This window comes from Hemitrygon akajei, chromosome 2 (assembly GCF_048418815.1).
Source record: "Hemitrygon akajei chromosome 2, sHemAka1.3, whole genome shotgun sequence".
NCBI classification, from domain to species: Eukaryota; Metazoa; Chordata; class Chondrichthyes; order Myliobatiformes; family Dasyatidae; genus Hemitrygon; species Hemitrygon akajei.
In genome coordinates this window covers 44,470,499-44,488,298 of record NC_133125.1, presented here as the reverse complement: position 1 = coordinate 44,488,298, position 17,800 = coordinate 44,470,499, and the positions used below count along the sequence as shown (strand labels likewise).

At 43.7% G+C, this 17,800-nt stretch overlaps 1 protein-coding gene across 1 annotated transcript; it reads left to right on the top strand.

Annotated features, from left to right (window-relative positions):
* Positions 1–796: 796 nt before the first annotated feature.
* Positions 797–13,031, top strand: LOC140738308 (uncharacterized). Its single transcript, XM_073065497.1, has 6 exons — positions 797–875; positions 963–1,091; positions 1,186–1,356; positions 3,551–3,665; positions 3,761–3,873; positions 12,026–13,031. The coding sequence occupies exons 1-6, from the start codon at positions 797–799 to the stop codon at positions 12,145–12,147; spliced, it is 729 nt and encodes a 242-aa protein (XP_072921598.1). The 3' UTR covers positions 12,148–13,031.
* The last annotated feature ends 4,769 nt before the right edge of the window (positions 13,032–17,800 follow it).

The following is a 17,800-nucleotide window of genomic DNA, read 5'->3' as shown; positions in this document are numbered from 1 at the left end:
CAGAGAGCCGAATGTTTATTCCTTTCCATATATACTGCCTGGCTGCCGAATTCCTCCAAATCTCAAGATTTCCAGCATCTGCAAAATCCCTTGTGCCTTGTCCCTAAGTAAGTGTTTCCTTACTTCTCCTATAGGTACTTGCAGTGCAGGAGTAACTTCAGTCCTGCAAACATACACAAATAACACTGATGATTCATATAAAGAGTTATTGATCAGAGGTAGATTTTAAAGATAAGAAAGAAGTCAAAATTTAGATTCTGGCATTTGGGCCATACCAGCTGGAGTCAACATTTCTAACGCTGGTGTTCAACTTTATGAGACTAGAGTTGGAGGATCGCAAGCATTTTTGATTAATTTGATACAGGAAAGTGGCAATTATTTAACTGGAAGTTAACGGGTAGGTGTCATAATGCAATTAGACCGGCAATATTTAGTGCGGCTAGCGTTTGCAACGTCGGATAGCAGTTAAATCGTAAACTGTTTATTTAATTTGTCAGCCGAACAAATGATTGCATATTTTAATTTAAATCCCCAAATCAAGCATTCGTCTTTATTCAGAGGCCCCATGAAAGCAAATGAAAAAGAAAGTGTCATAATACAATCACCTTGAAGTTTCAACTTGAAGTTCGAGGTTGAATGAATTGTTTGCATGAAGGGAAAAATATTCTTTAAATAAGCCCATGATCCGGTTTTTTTTGTGTCGCTACAAAGTTCGGAATGTCACACTGGGAATACTGAGAAGTGTCGAATGCTAATTTGCTGCATTTGATTTGCACTCATTAATCTGATTTCGCGGATGTTGTTGAAGTTTCCGTGCCGCGAAGGTGGAGGTGAAAATTACCTGATAATTGTTAATGGGATCGGTCTGGAGCGCAGTGATATCAGTTCATTATCTTCCAGTCAGGAAGAGACTTCACCTCGGAAACAATGCTAGCGTCCATGGCTTTTTCAGCTGTTATTAGGCAAGACTGTGTATCTTGGAATAAAATATAGTAACTGTATCATAATTGCTTTTGTGATAATTATCTTGCCCTTGTTTTACAGATTGCTTCTCTTTCTTCCCCACTTTCTGGCTGCGGGATCTGAGAACGGTAGGTGAAGGGGTGCCGTTGTACTGGGCTGAAACTGGTTCTCGGTAAACTCGGTGAATTTTATGTTCGGTGAATTTCCCATTTGATGTTCCAGGCTGTGGAGGAGATGGGGCCTGTGACCAACGAGTTTCAAAATCCAATATTGAGAAACCTCTCGGGCAAAGCCCCGACTCGCTGACTGATTTCAACCAGCAGAAAGTCAAACGCCGCGGATCAAACTCTTCGGTCGCTGCCAATGTCATTCGCTTCCTTGGGCTGACGGACAGTAAGTTATGATTTCGTCTGAGACTCCGTTAGCACTTTTGTTGCTATTTCAGTACAAAAAGTAGTTTTGATATTGTCGGCAAAAGGCGTATGATTAAAATGCTGCTGTCTGGTTTTTTTTAAAAACCGACGCTGTCGTATGTTGTCCTGTGTGAACCCTGATACAGTGAAATCGCTGAAATCCGTCTTTTAAAAAAAAGCTTCAAGTTAAAAGTACTCGCCATCTTAATCCTTGAGATTTGTTGTTGATTGAATCACGATCCTGTTCAGGAGCGAAACTTCTGTCCATCCTTAACTTTCATATTTTACAACACGCGAGGCTATTCGGCCCATTGAGACTGTACCTGCACTCAAAGCAATTCTCGGACGCATTCTCCCCTCTCCTTCCGAGTAACCTACTCGCTCTCATGACCACCAACTATCTATGATTCTCCTAGCACCCAGCTACACTGGACACAATTAATAGTAGCCATTTTTATACATGCTGCACCACACTTTCCAATAATGGAGTGTGTTCCTCAGCCTTTACTCCTATTGCCTGGAAAATAGCTGCCAGTAACATTCCCTTATGTTCATCCTATCACCAGTGCTTGCTACGTGGGGGAGAGACTAACAAACTGGAGGGAACCTGTGTGGTCACGGTGAATGTACGAACTTCGCGCAGGTAAAACTTTGGGCCAGGGTTGAACCTGAGCTAATGGAACCGTGTGGCAGCAATGCTAACACAGCACCACAGTTTTGACCTGCATGGTCTATGGGTTACTTCAGAGCCAGGAGAACTTTTCTTTTTGCCATTCCCTTTTTTTTTGTGTGTGCGTGCTGTGTCAGATCCTGCTGAAGGATCTCGGCCTGAAACGTTGACTGTACTCTTCTCCATCGACGCTGCCTGGCCTGCTGAGTTCCTCCAGCATTCTCTGTGTGTGTGTTGCTTGGATTTTTGGCATCTGTAGATTTTCACTTGTTTGTTAACAATTACTTCATTCATTCATTCATACACAGTACACTTGTGTACTGGAAATGGCATTAAACGATCCTGAATACAAAAAAATCTGCAGGTGCTGAAATCCAGTCACAAACTGCTGGAGGAACTTGGCAGATCAGGGAGCATCTGTGGAAAAGAGTAGTCGATGTTTCTGACTGAGACCCTTCATGAGTCTCGTCCTGAAATGTCGACTGTTTACTCTTTTCCATAGATGCCACCTGTACTACTGAGTTCCTCCAGCATTCTCTGTGTGTTGCCTTGAACAATCTTGAACGTTCCTAGCAAGCTAGGCAAATTGGCGGTTCACAACTAACAGAATTCTTCCAGCTGATGTCTTGTAGTTTCAAATAAAAACTTTTTTTTAAAATCCTGTGCAAAGTTACTGGGGAAACGCTGCTAAACTTTTCTTTGGCTGCATGGGGTTTCTGAATCTAATACAAGAGTTATTCCCCCAGAATAATCCCAAAGCAAAATTTATTGTCGACTTATAAAGCAAATAAACAATTTTGGCTTCACATCAGTGCAGCTTTTTTGATGTTTCCAGGAAGGACTGAACTGAAAGACTTGAGAGCTCTCTACATTATTTTTGCCCATGGTTGGTAATATTCTGAATGCCCATGTGGAAGTGCATTCAGGACATCACCAACTTCAGGACAACATCACCTGCCTGTACTGGTGATGCCTCCCAAGACCCTGCAGCGGATAGTGAGGTCAGCTGAGAAGATCATCAGGGTCTCCCTTCCCACCATTACAGACATTTACGCACATGCTGCACCCACAAAGCTAACAACATTGTGAAGGACCCCACACACCCCTCACACAAACTCTTTTCCCTCCTGCCATCTGGGAAAAGGTACCAAAACATTCGGGCTCTCACGACCAGACTGTGCAACAATTTCTTCCCCCAAGCCATCAGACTCCTCAAAACTCAGTCCAGACAGACATCTACATCATTTATCATTATATTGAAATTTGTCCTCTACTGTGCCTATAGTCTTGATTATATAATTATTGTACTACCCTGCACTGTTTTGTGCACTTTATGTAATCTTGTGCAGGTCTGTAGTCTAGTGCAGTTTTTATGTTTTATGTAGTCTAGTGTAGTTTTGTGTTTCACCAGGGTCCTGGAGGAACGTTGTTTTGTTTTTACTGTGTACTGTACCAGCAGTTTATGGTCAAAATGACAATTGACTTGATTTTCTGTTTGTTCCAGGTAAGACCTTAAACAGGAGTTGTTGCAATAATGGTGGGACCTGTATCTTGGGCAGCTTCTGTGCATGTCCTCCTCCCTTCATTGGCAGATATTGTGAACTGGATGAGAGTCGCAAGTAAGAAAATATACCCCTTGGCTGTGTTCTCTTTCCTTCCGTAACTTTGTTTAGTGGTAACATTAATCACATTGTTATATTGCTCCCTTGGGTAGAAGCTGTGGCAGATTTCTGGATGGCCAATGGGTGTTAAAGCATTGTACCTGGTGTATATGCAGCTACGGAAATCTTCACTGCCTAGAGGCATTTGGAAAGGTTGAGAACTGTGGTAAGTATTCAGGATCAAGCTGTCACTATTCTGAAATCTGTCGTCTGATGTATTTGGTCTAGAGCTGAGGCATTCATTGCTGTACTCTGCTCACAAATGACTGCACAGCCAAACATGAGTTTGCCAGTGACATGACAGTGCTGGGGTTCATACCAACAATAATAAGACTGTCTATAGAAAGGAGGGGGAAGAGCTCAAGGCCTGGTGCCACGCAAATAACCTCTTAATGTCAATAAGACAAAAGAGATGGGTATTAACTTCAGGAGAACTCGTACCATTCATACCCTGCACCCACCCCCACTCTACATCGGCGGCAGAGTATTGGAAACCGCAAGCAGCTCCAAACTCCTGGGAGTGCACATCGACCTCTCACGGTCCCAGAGCACATCCTACACAGTCAGGAAAGCTCACCAACACCTCTACTTTTTGAAGAGGGTGAAAAGGTCTGAATTTTGCACATCCATGCCTGTGTCGTTCTACAGATGCAGTGGACAGGAAGACTCTGCAATAGGTAGTCTAAACTGCCAATAAATCACCAGCACCAGCCTGCTTGCCATCAACAACACACGTATATACACAAAGGTGTTGGAAATGGTTTATTCAGGGCAGAGTTTAAGTGTGTCCAGGATGAATTCCTGTCACAGTATGTTGACAGGCTGACTAGGGGGAATGCCATACTGGATCTAGTATTAGGTAACGGACTGGGTCAGGTCACAGATCTGTCAGTGGGTGAGCATCTGGGGGACAGTGACCACCGCTCCCTGGCCTTTAGCATTATCATGGAAAAGGATAGAATCAGAGAGGACAGGAAAATTTTTAATTGGGGAAGGGCAAATTATGAGGCTATAAGGCTAGAACTTGCGGGTGTGAATTGAGATGATGTTTTTGCAGGGAAACGTACTATGGACATGTGGTCGATGTTTAAGGATCTCTTGCAGGATGTTGGGGATAAATTTGTCCCAGTAAGGAAGATAAAGAATGGTAGGGTGAAGGAACCATGGGTGACAAGTGAGCTGGAAAATCCAGTCAGGTGGAAGAGCATAGCGTACATGAGGTTTAGGAAGCAAGGATCAGATGGGTCTATTCAGGAATATAAAGTAGCAAGAAAGGAGCTTAAGAAGGGGCTGAGGAAAGCAAGGGGGCATGAAAGGCCTTGGCGAGTAGGGTAAGGGAAAACCCCAAGGCATTCTTCAATTATGTGAAGAACAAAAGGATGACAGGAGTGAAGGTAGGACCGATTAGAGATAAAGGTGGGAAGATGTGCCTGGAGGCTGTGGAACTGACCGAGGTCCTTAATGAATATTTCTCTTTGGTATTCACCAATGAGAGGGAACTTGATGACGGTGAGGACAATATGAGTGAGGTTGATGTTCTGGAGCATGTTGATATTAAGGGAGAGGAGGTGTTGGAGTTGTTAAAATACATTAGGATGGATAATGATGGAATATTCCCCAGGCTGCTCCACAAGGCAAGGGAAGAGACTGGTGAGCCTCTGGCTAGGATCTTTATGTCCTCATTGTCCACAGGAATGGTACCGGAGGATTGGAGGGAAGCAAATGTTGTCCCCTTGTTCAAAAAAGGTATTAGGGATAGTCCGGGTAAACCAGTGAGCCTTATGTCTGTGGTAGGAAAGCAGTTGGAAAAGATTCTTAGAGATAGGATCTATGGGCATTTAGAGAATCATGCACTGATCAGGGATATTCAGCATGGCTTTGTGAAGGGCAGATCGTGTCTAACAAGGCTGATAGAGTTCTTTGAGGAGGTGACCAGGCATATAGACGAGGGTAGTGCAGTGGATGTGATCTACATGGATTTTAGTAAAGCATTTGACAAGATTCCACACGCTAGGCTTATTCAGAAAGTCAGAAGGCATGGGATCCAGGGAAGTTTGGCCAGGTGGATTCAGAATTGGCTTGCCTGCAGAAAACAGAGGGTTGTGGTGGAGGGAGTACATTCAGATTGGAGGGTTGCGACTAGTGGTGTCCCACAAGGATCGGTTCTGGGACCTCTACTTTTCGTGATTTTTATTAATGACTTGGATGTGGGGATAGAAGGGTGGGTTGGCAAGTTTGCAGACAGCACAAAGGTTGGTAGTGTTATGGATAGTGTACAGGATTGTTGAAGATTGTAGAGAGACATTGATAGGATGCAGAAGTGGGCTGAGAAGTGGCAGATGGAGTTCAACCTGGAGAAGTGTGAGGTGGTACACTTTGGAAGGACAAAATCCAAGGCAGAGTACAAAGTAAATGGCAGGATACTTGATAGTGTGGAGGAGCAGAGGGATCTGGTGGGGGTACATGTCCACAGATCCCTGAAAGTTGTCTCACAGATAGGGTTGTTAAGAAAGCTTATTGGGTGTTAGCTTTCATAAGTCGAAGGACAGAGTTTAAGAGTCGCGGGGCAATGATGCAGCTGTATAAAACTCTGGTTAGGCCACACTTGGAGTACTGTGTCCAGTTCTGGTCGTCTCACTATAGGAAGGATGTGGAAGCATTGGAAAGGGTACAGAGGAGATTTACCAGGGTGTTGCCTGGTTTAGAAAGTATGCATTATGATCAGAGATTAAGGGAGCTGGGGCTTTACTCTTTGGAGAGGAAGAGGATGGGAGGAGACATGATAGAAGTATACAAGATATTAAGAGGGATAAATAGAGTGGAAAGCCAGCACCTCTTCCCCAGGGCACCACTGCTCAATACAAGAGGACATGGCTTTAAGGTAAGAGGTGGGAAGTTCAAGGGGGATATTAGAGTAACATTGTGGGCTGAAGTGCCTGTACTATTCTATGTTCTATGTAAAAGGGCCAATAACATCATGAAGAATTCCACCCACCCTGCTCTTGTCCCGTTCCCATAAGGGAGGAGATTATGTAGCATCCAGACCAGGACCACCAGTCAAAAAAAGGTTACTTTCCTCAAGCAGTAGGGCTGATCAACACCTCCAGCCTCTAACCACCACTGCTCAATCACCTTGTGTACAATCTAGCACCAGTTTATGAACAATCAATTTGTGTATAAATCCTACCATTTGTATTTGCATTTTTAGTTTGTGTTCTTTATCTTTTGTGTTTTTTGTGCTGCATCAGATGCAGAGTAACAATAATTTCATTCTCCTTTACAGCTGTGTACAGGAAATCACATTAAACAGTCATGAATCCTCAGTATTTTTGCTTAGCTGGCTGTGCTACCATGAGTTTACATGTAATATGTGCTTCAGTTATATTTTCAGTTCCCAAATTCTCTTCAGAAGTTTTTATTCTTGTACTGGGGTATAACTCCTTGTCTCTTTGGTTATGAATCCATTTGTCAATTGAGCCAACATGGTGACGGCCTTAATCTTCAACAGTAAGAGAACACTGCCTCTAAGTTAAAATGGTTACTTCCCCAAGCAGTAAGGCTGATCAATAACCCCACCCAACCTCCACTATTTATAATTTTCTGTCACTCATCATGTGCAAATCAAACAATCCTGTGCCTAGTATTACTCTAGACAACCAATCCATGAATGTAAGCTATCTTGTGTATTTATATTTACTGAGGTTTTTATTCTGTTTATCTTTTGTGGGATTTTTTTGTGCTGCATCAGTTCCAGAGTAACAATTATTTCATTCTTCTTTACACTTGTTTACAGGAAATAACATTAAGCAATCTTGAGCTTTTTATCGATAGTTGGATGGGTTATTGAATATTAATTAGGAATGGGTACAATGATTTTTCTCTTAATATATGCATGCCTGAACCAATCCAGGTTACCAGCTCTAGCTGAAAATGGGCAATTCTGGTTCAAGGATATTAAACCTGATAACCCCTGGTCTTTGGCTTGGAGCCATGGGCTAAGATCATTGGTGTAATGTTTCTGAAGATGGGCATGGGTTTGTAATGGATTATTGAACTCTTCTGTAAGGACCTTTCTGGTATTGGACCATTTAGTGTAACTAATCTTTGTACATCTTGTATATGAACAATCTGGCGCAGTGCTGAATAAATCATGGTTCAATTTCTTCTACTTAATCATGGTTCAATTTCTTCTACCACTGACTTTGAATTTGAATGAGATTCCTATTGAAGGATGTGCCTGTTATGAATGCATTGAAACAAACTTATTGTAATTCAAATGAATTACATTTAGTTTACGTGAACAGATTATTACTTTTAGAAAAGCAGAAGCCGGGCACATAAGCAACATTTATATTTAGAAAACATCTAGATGAGGATAGGAGAAATTGATGGGTATGGGCCAAATAAGCAAATATGACTTGCTAGCTTGACATGGGTAAATTGGGCCCAAGGACATTTCCATGCTGTATGTCTCTCAGACTCAGATAGCCAACACAGTTGAGTTTGGATATCTGTCAGTGGGTTTGACCTTAACTGTGTTGTCCTTTTGGCTGAAAGCCCTATTGAATACATAAGAACATCCTTTGAGGGACTGGAAGGCTGTGAGTACAGTATAAATGTACTCTAATTTGTGTTTCACAGTCATCACTCATGGCTTGGCTTTGTAAACGAAGATTTAGGAAGGGGGCTGCCCACATCTGCTGCAGTCGTAGACGTGGGCATGTCCTTCGGCCTGTGCGATTGGTTTTTTTTTCTAGGTGAAGTGTGCGCAGTACTGGCCCCACCCTTTACACCCGGGGTTCATCTGCCATAGCCTAACAAGCTGGGACGGTGACAGCGAGGTCCTCGGGTCGTAGGAGTTACATCGGAGTGTCCTTCTCCTAGGTGGATGTCCTGACAAGGCTGATGAGCCCCACCTGCCTGGGTTTGGTGTCAGAGTTGTCCTCCTCTTAGACTGGCTGCCAACCAAAGCTAACGAGCCCAGCCTACCCATCTAGTTGTACCGCCGGACACTCGGTCGTGCCATGACGTAGCAAGCTCAGTGGAAATGGGGGGCACTGATGGGAAGGTGTTGCTACAGGCGCAGTAGTGTAGGAGAGGCCATTTGCATTGGCCTCCTGCCTAGCAAGCCAGACAGTGACCACGTGGCGATCACTACCCCAAGAAAGGAGAGGCGAGGTACTGCGTATGCACTTTCCCTGGATGAGCGGGACGTCAGGCCCAGGCCTCACTCGCCCCCCCGTAAGTATCCTTTAACTTGTCCCATGTTTCTTCATTACCCAAATGCAGTGCACTGGTAACCAGTGTTGCTTGGAAACGTTTGGAGAATTTGAGTAGTTGATCACACCAATCGTCGATCATAATTCCCTCAGGTGCTATAAAGTATTAAACCACTACATTTTACCACCTTGTGATACTGTAGAACAGATGTATTGCTGGAAGTAGCTGTGACAATTTTAATTTATCTCTGCCAACCCACCATTAAAGAAAATTGCCACACAAAATGCTGGAAGAGCTCAGCAGTCCAGGCACCCCAGCCTCCCGCCACCCTACCAGGGATAGGGTTCCTCTTGTCCTCAACTACCACCCCACCAGCATCCTTGTCCAGCATATAACCCTCCTCAACTTCCATCATTTCCAACGGGATCCCACCACCAAGCACATTTTTCTATTCCCCCCCCACAACTTCCTGCTTTCCGTAGGGATCACTCCCTACACAACTCCCTCGTTCACTGATCCCTCCCACTGATCTCCCTCCTGGCCCTTTTCCTTGTAAGCAGATCAAGTGCTACACCTGCCCCTATACCACCTCCCTCACTAACCCCCTTTTCTTTCTTCCATGGCCTTCTGTCCTATTAGATTCACCCTTCTCCAGCCCTGTATCTCTTTCACCAATCAACTTCCCAGCTCTTCACTTTGTCGCTCCCCCTCACCTATCATCTTGTTTCTCTTTCCTCTCCCCCACCTTTTAACTCTACTCACCATCTTTTCTCCCGTCCTCCTGAAGGGCCTCGGCCTGAAACATCAACTGTACTCTTTTCCATAGATGCTGCCTGGCCTGAGTTCCTCCAGCATTTTGTGTGTGTGGCTTGGATTTCCAGCATTTGCAGATTTTCTCCTGTTTGTCATTAAAGAAGATTGGTTTCCTTTATCCCATTATGCATTGATGGGTCTTTTTGCATTACTTGCTATGTATATAGACGTTATTGACTTTTCCTTCAATTTGAAACTCAAAATCGATGTAACTTGGTGTTTATTATGACGACATAGAGACTATAGACGTGGGAATCTGAAGCCGACACACACAAAGCAGGAACACTACAGGCCAGGCAGCATTTTATAAAGGAATTTATTTTTGTTATGGCTAACTCTACCCTGTAGTACAAATTTGTAGAGATCATGGTAGTCTAATGATGTTTCATGAGTCTGTCTTTCTGCAAGTAATGACGATCAGCAACCTGTTGTAAGAATCTTAAAAGATTCTGGGTTTTCAATTATCTTCAACTCCACCCCACCCACCCTGGCAATTCTCTAGAACACGAGAAGTGGGATTTGTGATACTATACCTCTGTCGCGACTTTCCTATGGTAAGTAAGGAGACCCATACCAGATGATATAAATGCCCTGTCTGAAGGTAGTTAACTTGGTGCTTGGGTAGATTTTATACTTGGCGAAACCATCTGTATGTTTTAGGTCATTTAAAAAAAATAAATTGGGAATCCTGATCAGTAATGATTAATGTGAAGAGATGGATAGATGGCTAAAAGTTTGGTTAAGCTCGTAAGTTTAAGGAAGATATACAGACAGACAAATTTTGGAAAGAGATTTGTGATTGTTATAGGGTCTTTAGTGATTTTTTTTAAGATGGTGGCTGAGCACAGGGACTCAACATTCTATTAAGTATATTAGGGTTGGGTAATTGTGATGCAATCTAGAGTTTGTAACAATGGCATCTAAAAATTGAAATTGATATAGGAGCTAATATAGGCCAATAAGCATGGGATGATTTGGAAAGAGCTTGTTGCAAGTTAAACTTATTTTGGGGGGGGCAGTGGAACAAATAAGTAATTGCTAATTTTTTGGGTCAAAGGACCCAAAGGTCAAAGGTCATGCAGTCCAATCTGGTTTTGGTTGCCAGGAAGGGTGATGGAATTGCTGGCTGGGGAATGAAAGTTGTGGCAAGGATTAAAAGTGATGGTTTGGGCACACTTCTGCAAGGATTGAAGCTGATTATCATGTGACATGATATATGTTTATGTTGTTGAAGGACTACATTGAGATGAGAAATGGCAGGAATCGTGGATGAATTCTTGGCACATCTCTCTTCCAAACCTGACTGAGTGCATCTGGGCAGACAAAGATTTACAGTAGCTTTTAGTTGTCAATTTTTTTCCCAGACCACTGCCCCCCGATATTTCAGTTTCTAAATCTATTCTCTTTACTGCAAGCAAAGTTAAATCAAGTTACCACAAGTCCTTGCCTGGCTAAAAGTAACCTGCAATCTGATTATGTTTGGGCAGGGGGCTGCTCATCTACCTGAATAAAAAACATTTCCAGAAGGTGTTGGAATCAATAGTATTAGTCTGTATATAAGAGCAGAGGGATCAGCATGTTTTTCGACTGGAGGTACAGATCTAACAGTGGCCTTTAAAGAGAAAAGATGGGTGGAGATTTTAAACTGGCTGCAGCATGTTCAAAGACCTAAAATTAGAGAATGCTGCAGACTCGTGGTTGGGCAGTACCCCACGAGAAAGTATGGTTTCAGGTCAATGAGACATATTTGTTTCTCGCAACAGATGCTTTCTGGCCTACTGGGTATTTACGGTACCTGCAGTTTTATTTTTCTGACATTCAAAGATTTGTGGAAGGAAGTCAGTGATTTAGGGAGTAAAGGTAGTTTTTGTTTTGAGGTGAATGGTAGATTTGAAAAGGGGAATTGTGAAACCATGTAACTAATGTAATAGAAGGGGGAAGGGAAATTATGTGGAGCAGGACGTCACTACTTTCAATTTAAAGAAAATCCTGTTCTGCAAGTTAATTGCTTAAATTTAGTGTGAATGAATTATTCAAAGCTGAGCTTTGACCACCTTCCATCAAAGAGACGCGCTCTGTATGCATAATTTCAGAGTTTTTCATTGTTGAGGAAATGGCCCTACTTTACTCATTTCCATGTAAATATCAGAGGTTTATGCTAGTAATTAAAACCCTCTCTTTTTTTAACAGATGTTTATAATTGATACCTGTCTTGTGCAGGAAGCATTCTTCCTTAAGAATTCCAAAAACTCTTGCCTAATATTTGATTTCCTTTTATTCTTCAGATGCAGATGAGGATGGGCATCTGGATGAAAGTTATGGTATGCTGACTGCTGATGCTTCAAGGCTGCCACTAATACAGTACCTGCTATCTGTATTTTGTTCTTTTGTAATACTTTGGCTGTAATTTTATGACTGGGAAATCTATTTAACTTTTTTTTTAAAAAATCTGCTTGGAGTACTATTATTTCATTTGAAGCTTCCCTTGTCCTGGGAGCTGGATATCCACCAGTACCTGGCACAGCTGACCTTCCTTGAGAAATACCTTTGGAAGCACCTTTGCAACTCCAGGCCCATGGAAGCACAATACAGGCAGATAGATTCTATAGAGGAGCTAGCCAATAAATTGTTTTGTGAATTGATCTTGTAAGATTCAAAAATAAGATGTGCGTTTCTGAAAGAGGTCTGGGTTAAAGTCAAAGGACAAAGGTGATTTAATTATGTCCGGGGACAAATGTGATTTAATTATGTCTGGGTTAAAGTCTGTAAACAAATGTGATTTAATTATGAATGCAGAAGCCCTGACAAGATTAACTGTTTGTGGAATCATTGAAGTCCTGAGATATGGACTATTGTTTAAAACGTGTAAAAAAACAACTCCAAATATGGAATGGGAAAACACTGTGTACCTCCCGAGTCAGGGAGGGGGGTGGTAAGGAAGAAGGATAAAACCTGCTGCCCTGTAAGGTTCAGGGTTCCCTTCTCTGAGGGGGCCCAGCTCTGCAGAACTGTTAATAAACTTTGTTTCCTTGAATTTGTCTTAAAGCCATTATTCGGGAGCGTGGCTCGTTTCTGACAACTTGGGGGCTCGTCCGGGATCCACACTCCGGCCGTGAGGGGGGCAAGGAAGGACATCGGAGAAGGTGCACCCTGCCGAGTTCGGCAGTCCCTGATTCCTTGCTCGTCGCCCCACGCGGCTTGAGCGAGTGATATCCGGCGGACTCAAGGAAACATAGAGGGGTTGTCGAGGCAGTTGAGACAGTGAGCGATCGAGTAATTTCTGTGCACAGGACCCAGGTAAGAAATTGAATTCCTGTAGAGACGTAGTACACATGAATGGTGGAGCTGCAGGGTTCCTGCAGGTGGATCCTCCTGTAGAGACGTAGTACACGAGAATCGTGGAGCTGCGGGGTTCCTGCAGGTGGATCCTCCTGTAGAGACGTAGTACACGAGAATTGTGGAACTGCGGGGTTCCTGCAGGTGATTCCTCCTGTAGAGACGTAGTACACGAGAATTGTGGAACTGCGGGGTGCCTGCAGGTGAATTCCTGGGCGATCGCGGGAATACAGGTTCCGGAATTGGACAGGAGTGACCGAGCTAGGTGGGTCACATTCAAATTAAATTCCTGCAGAGACGTAGTGCACGAGAATTGTGGAATTACGGGGTGCCTGCGGGTGGATTGGAACCGAGCAAGTCCTCGAGATGGGGAATAAGGGGTCTAAGAGAGAAAAGGGTAAAGGAAATCCAGGTGCCAATGATGAAAAATACCCCGGGGTACCCCCTGATAGTCCGTTGGGACGGATGCTAGAAAATTGGGATTACGGGAGGCGAAAAGGGAAGTCAAAGAGAAAAATGATACAGTACTGTGAATTCTGGTCCCGCCAGCCGATCCAAGGGTCGGCTGTGTGGTGGCCTAAGTTCGGGTCTAGCGAGGATTGGGTACAACAAGCTCTTAATCTGTACGTGAATTCAAAACCTAACGTTAAACCCGAAGAAAGTGATTATGCCCTATGCTGGTTACCAACGACAAATAGTTATAAATTGAAAATGATAAATGAAGGGGGACAGAAAAAGTATACATGGGAGGTGCTCGACCACCTGCCGCCCCATATGTGCCCCCTACCGCTCCGCAAATCGAAGACCCTGAGACGGAGGTTGGCCAACAGCTGATTCGTGTTGAATTTGTATCGAAAGCATGGCCAGAGATAAGAAAAAAACTGGAAAAACTAGAAGATTGGAATACTAAACCCTTAAGTGAACTACTTAGGGAGGCACAGAAAGTGTTTGTAAGAAGGGATGAAGAGAAGCAGAAGATGGCAAGGATAATGGTCCAGACAGTGCGACAAGTAACCGCAGATAGTAGAGAGAGAGACAGGGACCATGGTTGGATCGAGGTAGTAGCCAGGAGCAAGGAGGAGGGCTAAGGAAGGCTTTAAGATGTTTTCACTGCAACGAAGAGGGACACTTCAGGCACGAGTGCCCCAGATACTGACGGGAAGTGCGCTCGTACGCTATGATGGAAGATGAAGACTAGGGAGGTCGGGGGTTCCACCCCTTGGGGATGAATTATCGGCAGGAACCCCTGGTAAATTTAAAAGTAGGTCCCCAAGGGTCAGATACAACCTTTATGGTAGATTCGGGTGCCAAAAGATCTAGAGTAATCCAGATACCTCCCAGCGCCCGAACTGGAACAAAGGTAATGGGGGTATCTGGTATCGGAGGAAAGACAATACAAGTGCCAATTGTGGACATTGTGGAAGTCGGATATGAAGATAGAGCAACTAGATGAGACCTCCTCCTGCTGCCCTTGGCAGGATTTAATCTATTAGGAAGAGATCTGCAAGTTCAATTGGGTATTGGAACAGTGCCAAGCAATGGAGAGATAATAGTAAAACTATTCGCATTAAAAGAGGAAGACGATCGGAAAATAGAGCCCTAGGTATGGTATAGAGAGGGAAACGGGAGGATTGAACATCAGCCCTTTACAGATTACCGTAGATGTCGGATTATAAGCCGCTACTTTTTTCCCACATTTTGAACAGCTTTGAACACTGCGGCCTTTACTACGGTGCGGCTAATGCATGATTTTTTTTCATGCCGCCAAAAACATTTTGCCTCGTAACAGTAGACCAATAAAATTGATGAGTAGTTCACAGAGGTCCAATGAAATTGTACGATAAATCAAGCGCACTTTCACAATTAAATTATTGTAAATCAGTCATTTGTACTCACCCTCATCAACATGGAAAACACTCGAAGAAAAGCATTGTGCTGCCTTTATGGCAGTTATTTAGTTTATAATATTTTCGCTTAGTAATTCATTTGTTAGTATTTTCTAGTTAAAGTTAGAAGTACTACATCCCGGGATACTATGATGTCACATCCGGTTTCGCCGCGTCTTGTGGGAAATACCGGTTTGCGATAAACGGAAAGGTGGGGGCATTAGGCGAGCGCGAAACGCTGCTTTTAAGTTAAAGGTGATCAATAACTTTTCCTGGTAGGCTGCAGTATATATTATTTTACCAGTCGTTAGGAGATATTGGAATGTATACGCAACGTAATTTGTGTGTTACCGATACGTATGTATATTTAAAAGTAGCCGTGTTACAGGCACGGTTCGAAAAAAAGCATTTGCAATATGTATTTGTTTATGTTACCATATGGATTTAATTAAAAGTTTAAAAAATCCTCACGTGTAATATCTTTCTGTGTAAACATCTCATATTACAACGTGGGGCACCTGCGGCCTAAAATCCGGTGCGGCTTGTACAAGTACAAAATTGATTTTCTTTCTAAAATTAGAGCCAGCGGCTTTTAATCAGGTGCGCTCTGTAGTGCGAAATCTACGGTACCTTGTTACCGGACAGTCGCCCAGTGAGAAGGAAGCAGTACCCCATTGCGATGGAAGGAAGAAAAGGGCTGCAGCCGGTGATTGAGGGATTGATCGCTGACGGACTACTGGAGGAATGTATGTCACCATATAATACCCCAATACTCCCGGTGCGAAAGCCAGATGGGACTTATAGGATGGTACAAGACCTGTGGGGCCTAAATACAGTAGTCCAAACCCGATACCCGGTAGTGCCCAACCCTTACACGCTGATGAGTAAGATCTCCCCTGACCATGAATGGTTCAGTGTAATAGATCTAAAAGACGCCTTCTGGAGTTGCCCGCTAGAAGAGAGCAGTCGTGACATGTTTGCGTTCGAATGGAAGTACCATACCCCGTGGCATCCCCAGAGTTCGGGAAGATTAGAACGAATGAACAGCACCCTGAAGGCACAGCTAACCAAGTTGATGTTGGAAACCAAGCTACCATGGACCAAGTGTTTGCCGATCGCTCTCCTGAGAATACGTACAGCGCCCCGGAAGGACATAGGAGTACCTCCTTATGAGATGCTCTTTGGACTGCCATATTGGAATAAGGTAGAGGGGTACCCCACGTTACAAGGGGGCGATATCTTTGTAAAGAACAATTTACTGGCCTTGTCCCGTTCCTTTGCAGAACTGCGGAAAAAGGGTCTCTTGGCCCAGACTCCGCCGCTCGACTTTGCTTTACATCAGATCGTGCCTGGAGATTGGGTTCTGGTAAGGACCTGGAAGCCGGAGAAGTTACAGCCACAGTGGGAAGGCCCTTTCCAGGTCCTGCTAACAACAGAGGCGGCTGTACGGACAAAAGAAAAAGGGTGGACACACGCATCCAGGGTAAAAGGAACGGTGAAGCCCGAAAGCCGCACTGAGTGGACCTGTGTTCTCGGTGAAGAACCGTTGGTGGTGAAGCTAAAAAGGCAACAAAAATGAACTCTATGTGGACTGTAGCATTATTGACTGTAATATATTTGATTCTATATGTCGGGGAAATTGAAGGGAAATGTGACAAGTGCAGAACCGTGGTACGAGTGGGGCAGAGGGTGTTCCCAGGATCCTTCATATCCCACTCGCATGTAAATGACCGTTGTTATGATAAAAGCAGAAGGGTGTTGGGGAAAATGGTAAGCCGTACTATCAGGTCTATAATAAAGGCGGTTGGTGGCGAACAGTACTCTGGATGGTGGGAGGTGGATTAATGAGTTTGATGCTTTTACCCTGCCTCATTCCCTGTGTACAAGCACTAATAAGACGAAGTGTGTCACAACTTCAGGCAATAGCAATACTTCAGCACGGCACTGGCATTGGAGCTGTTGGCAAAACAGCAGAGTCAGATGCGAACAGCAATATACCAGAACAGGCTGGCTGTGGATTACCTATTGGCCTCTGAAGGCGGGGTATGTGGGAAGTTCAATCTTACAAACTGTTGCCTTAAGATAGACGACAGTGGAAAGGCCGTGTTAAAAATATCCGACAAAATTTGGAAACTGGCCCACATGTCAGTACAAAACTGGAGATCCCTGGGGAACATGAGTTGGCTAGACGGGCTACTGGGAGGTAGTTGGTGGCGCACCGCTCTCCTAGTAGCAGGCGGGGGTCTAATGATTCTCTTACTTTTGTCGTGTGTGATTCCTTGTATACGAACACTGATCAGGCGCAGTATATTCCAGCTCCAGGCAGTAGCGATATCCCATCATGGGACAAACGAGCTAAAACTTATGCTATTAAAGAAGAAAGTTGGCCCCCCTGGGAGTGAGAGAAATGCTAGCTGAAACACACATCTTAAAAAGAAAAAGGGTGGAATTGTAAGATTCAAAATTAAGATGTGCATTTCTGAAAGAGGTCTGGGTTAAAGTCAAAGGACAAAGGTGATTTAATTATGTCTGGGTTAAAGTCTGCAAACAAATGTGATTTAATTATGAATGCAGAAGCCCTGACAAGATTAACTGTTTGTGGAATAATTGAAGTCCTGAGATATGGACTATTGTTTTACAGAAACGTGTTTAAAAAAAAACTCCAAATATGGGATGGGAAAACACTGTGTACCTCCCGAGTCAGGGAGGAGGGGTGGTAAGGAAGAAGGATAAAACCTGCTGCCCTGTAAGGTTCAGGGTTCCCTTCTCTTAGGGGGCCCAGCTCTGCAGAACTGTTAATAAACTTTGTTTCCTTGAATTTGTCTTAAAGCCATTATT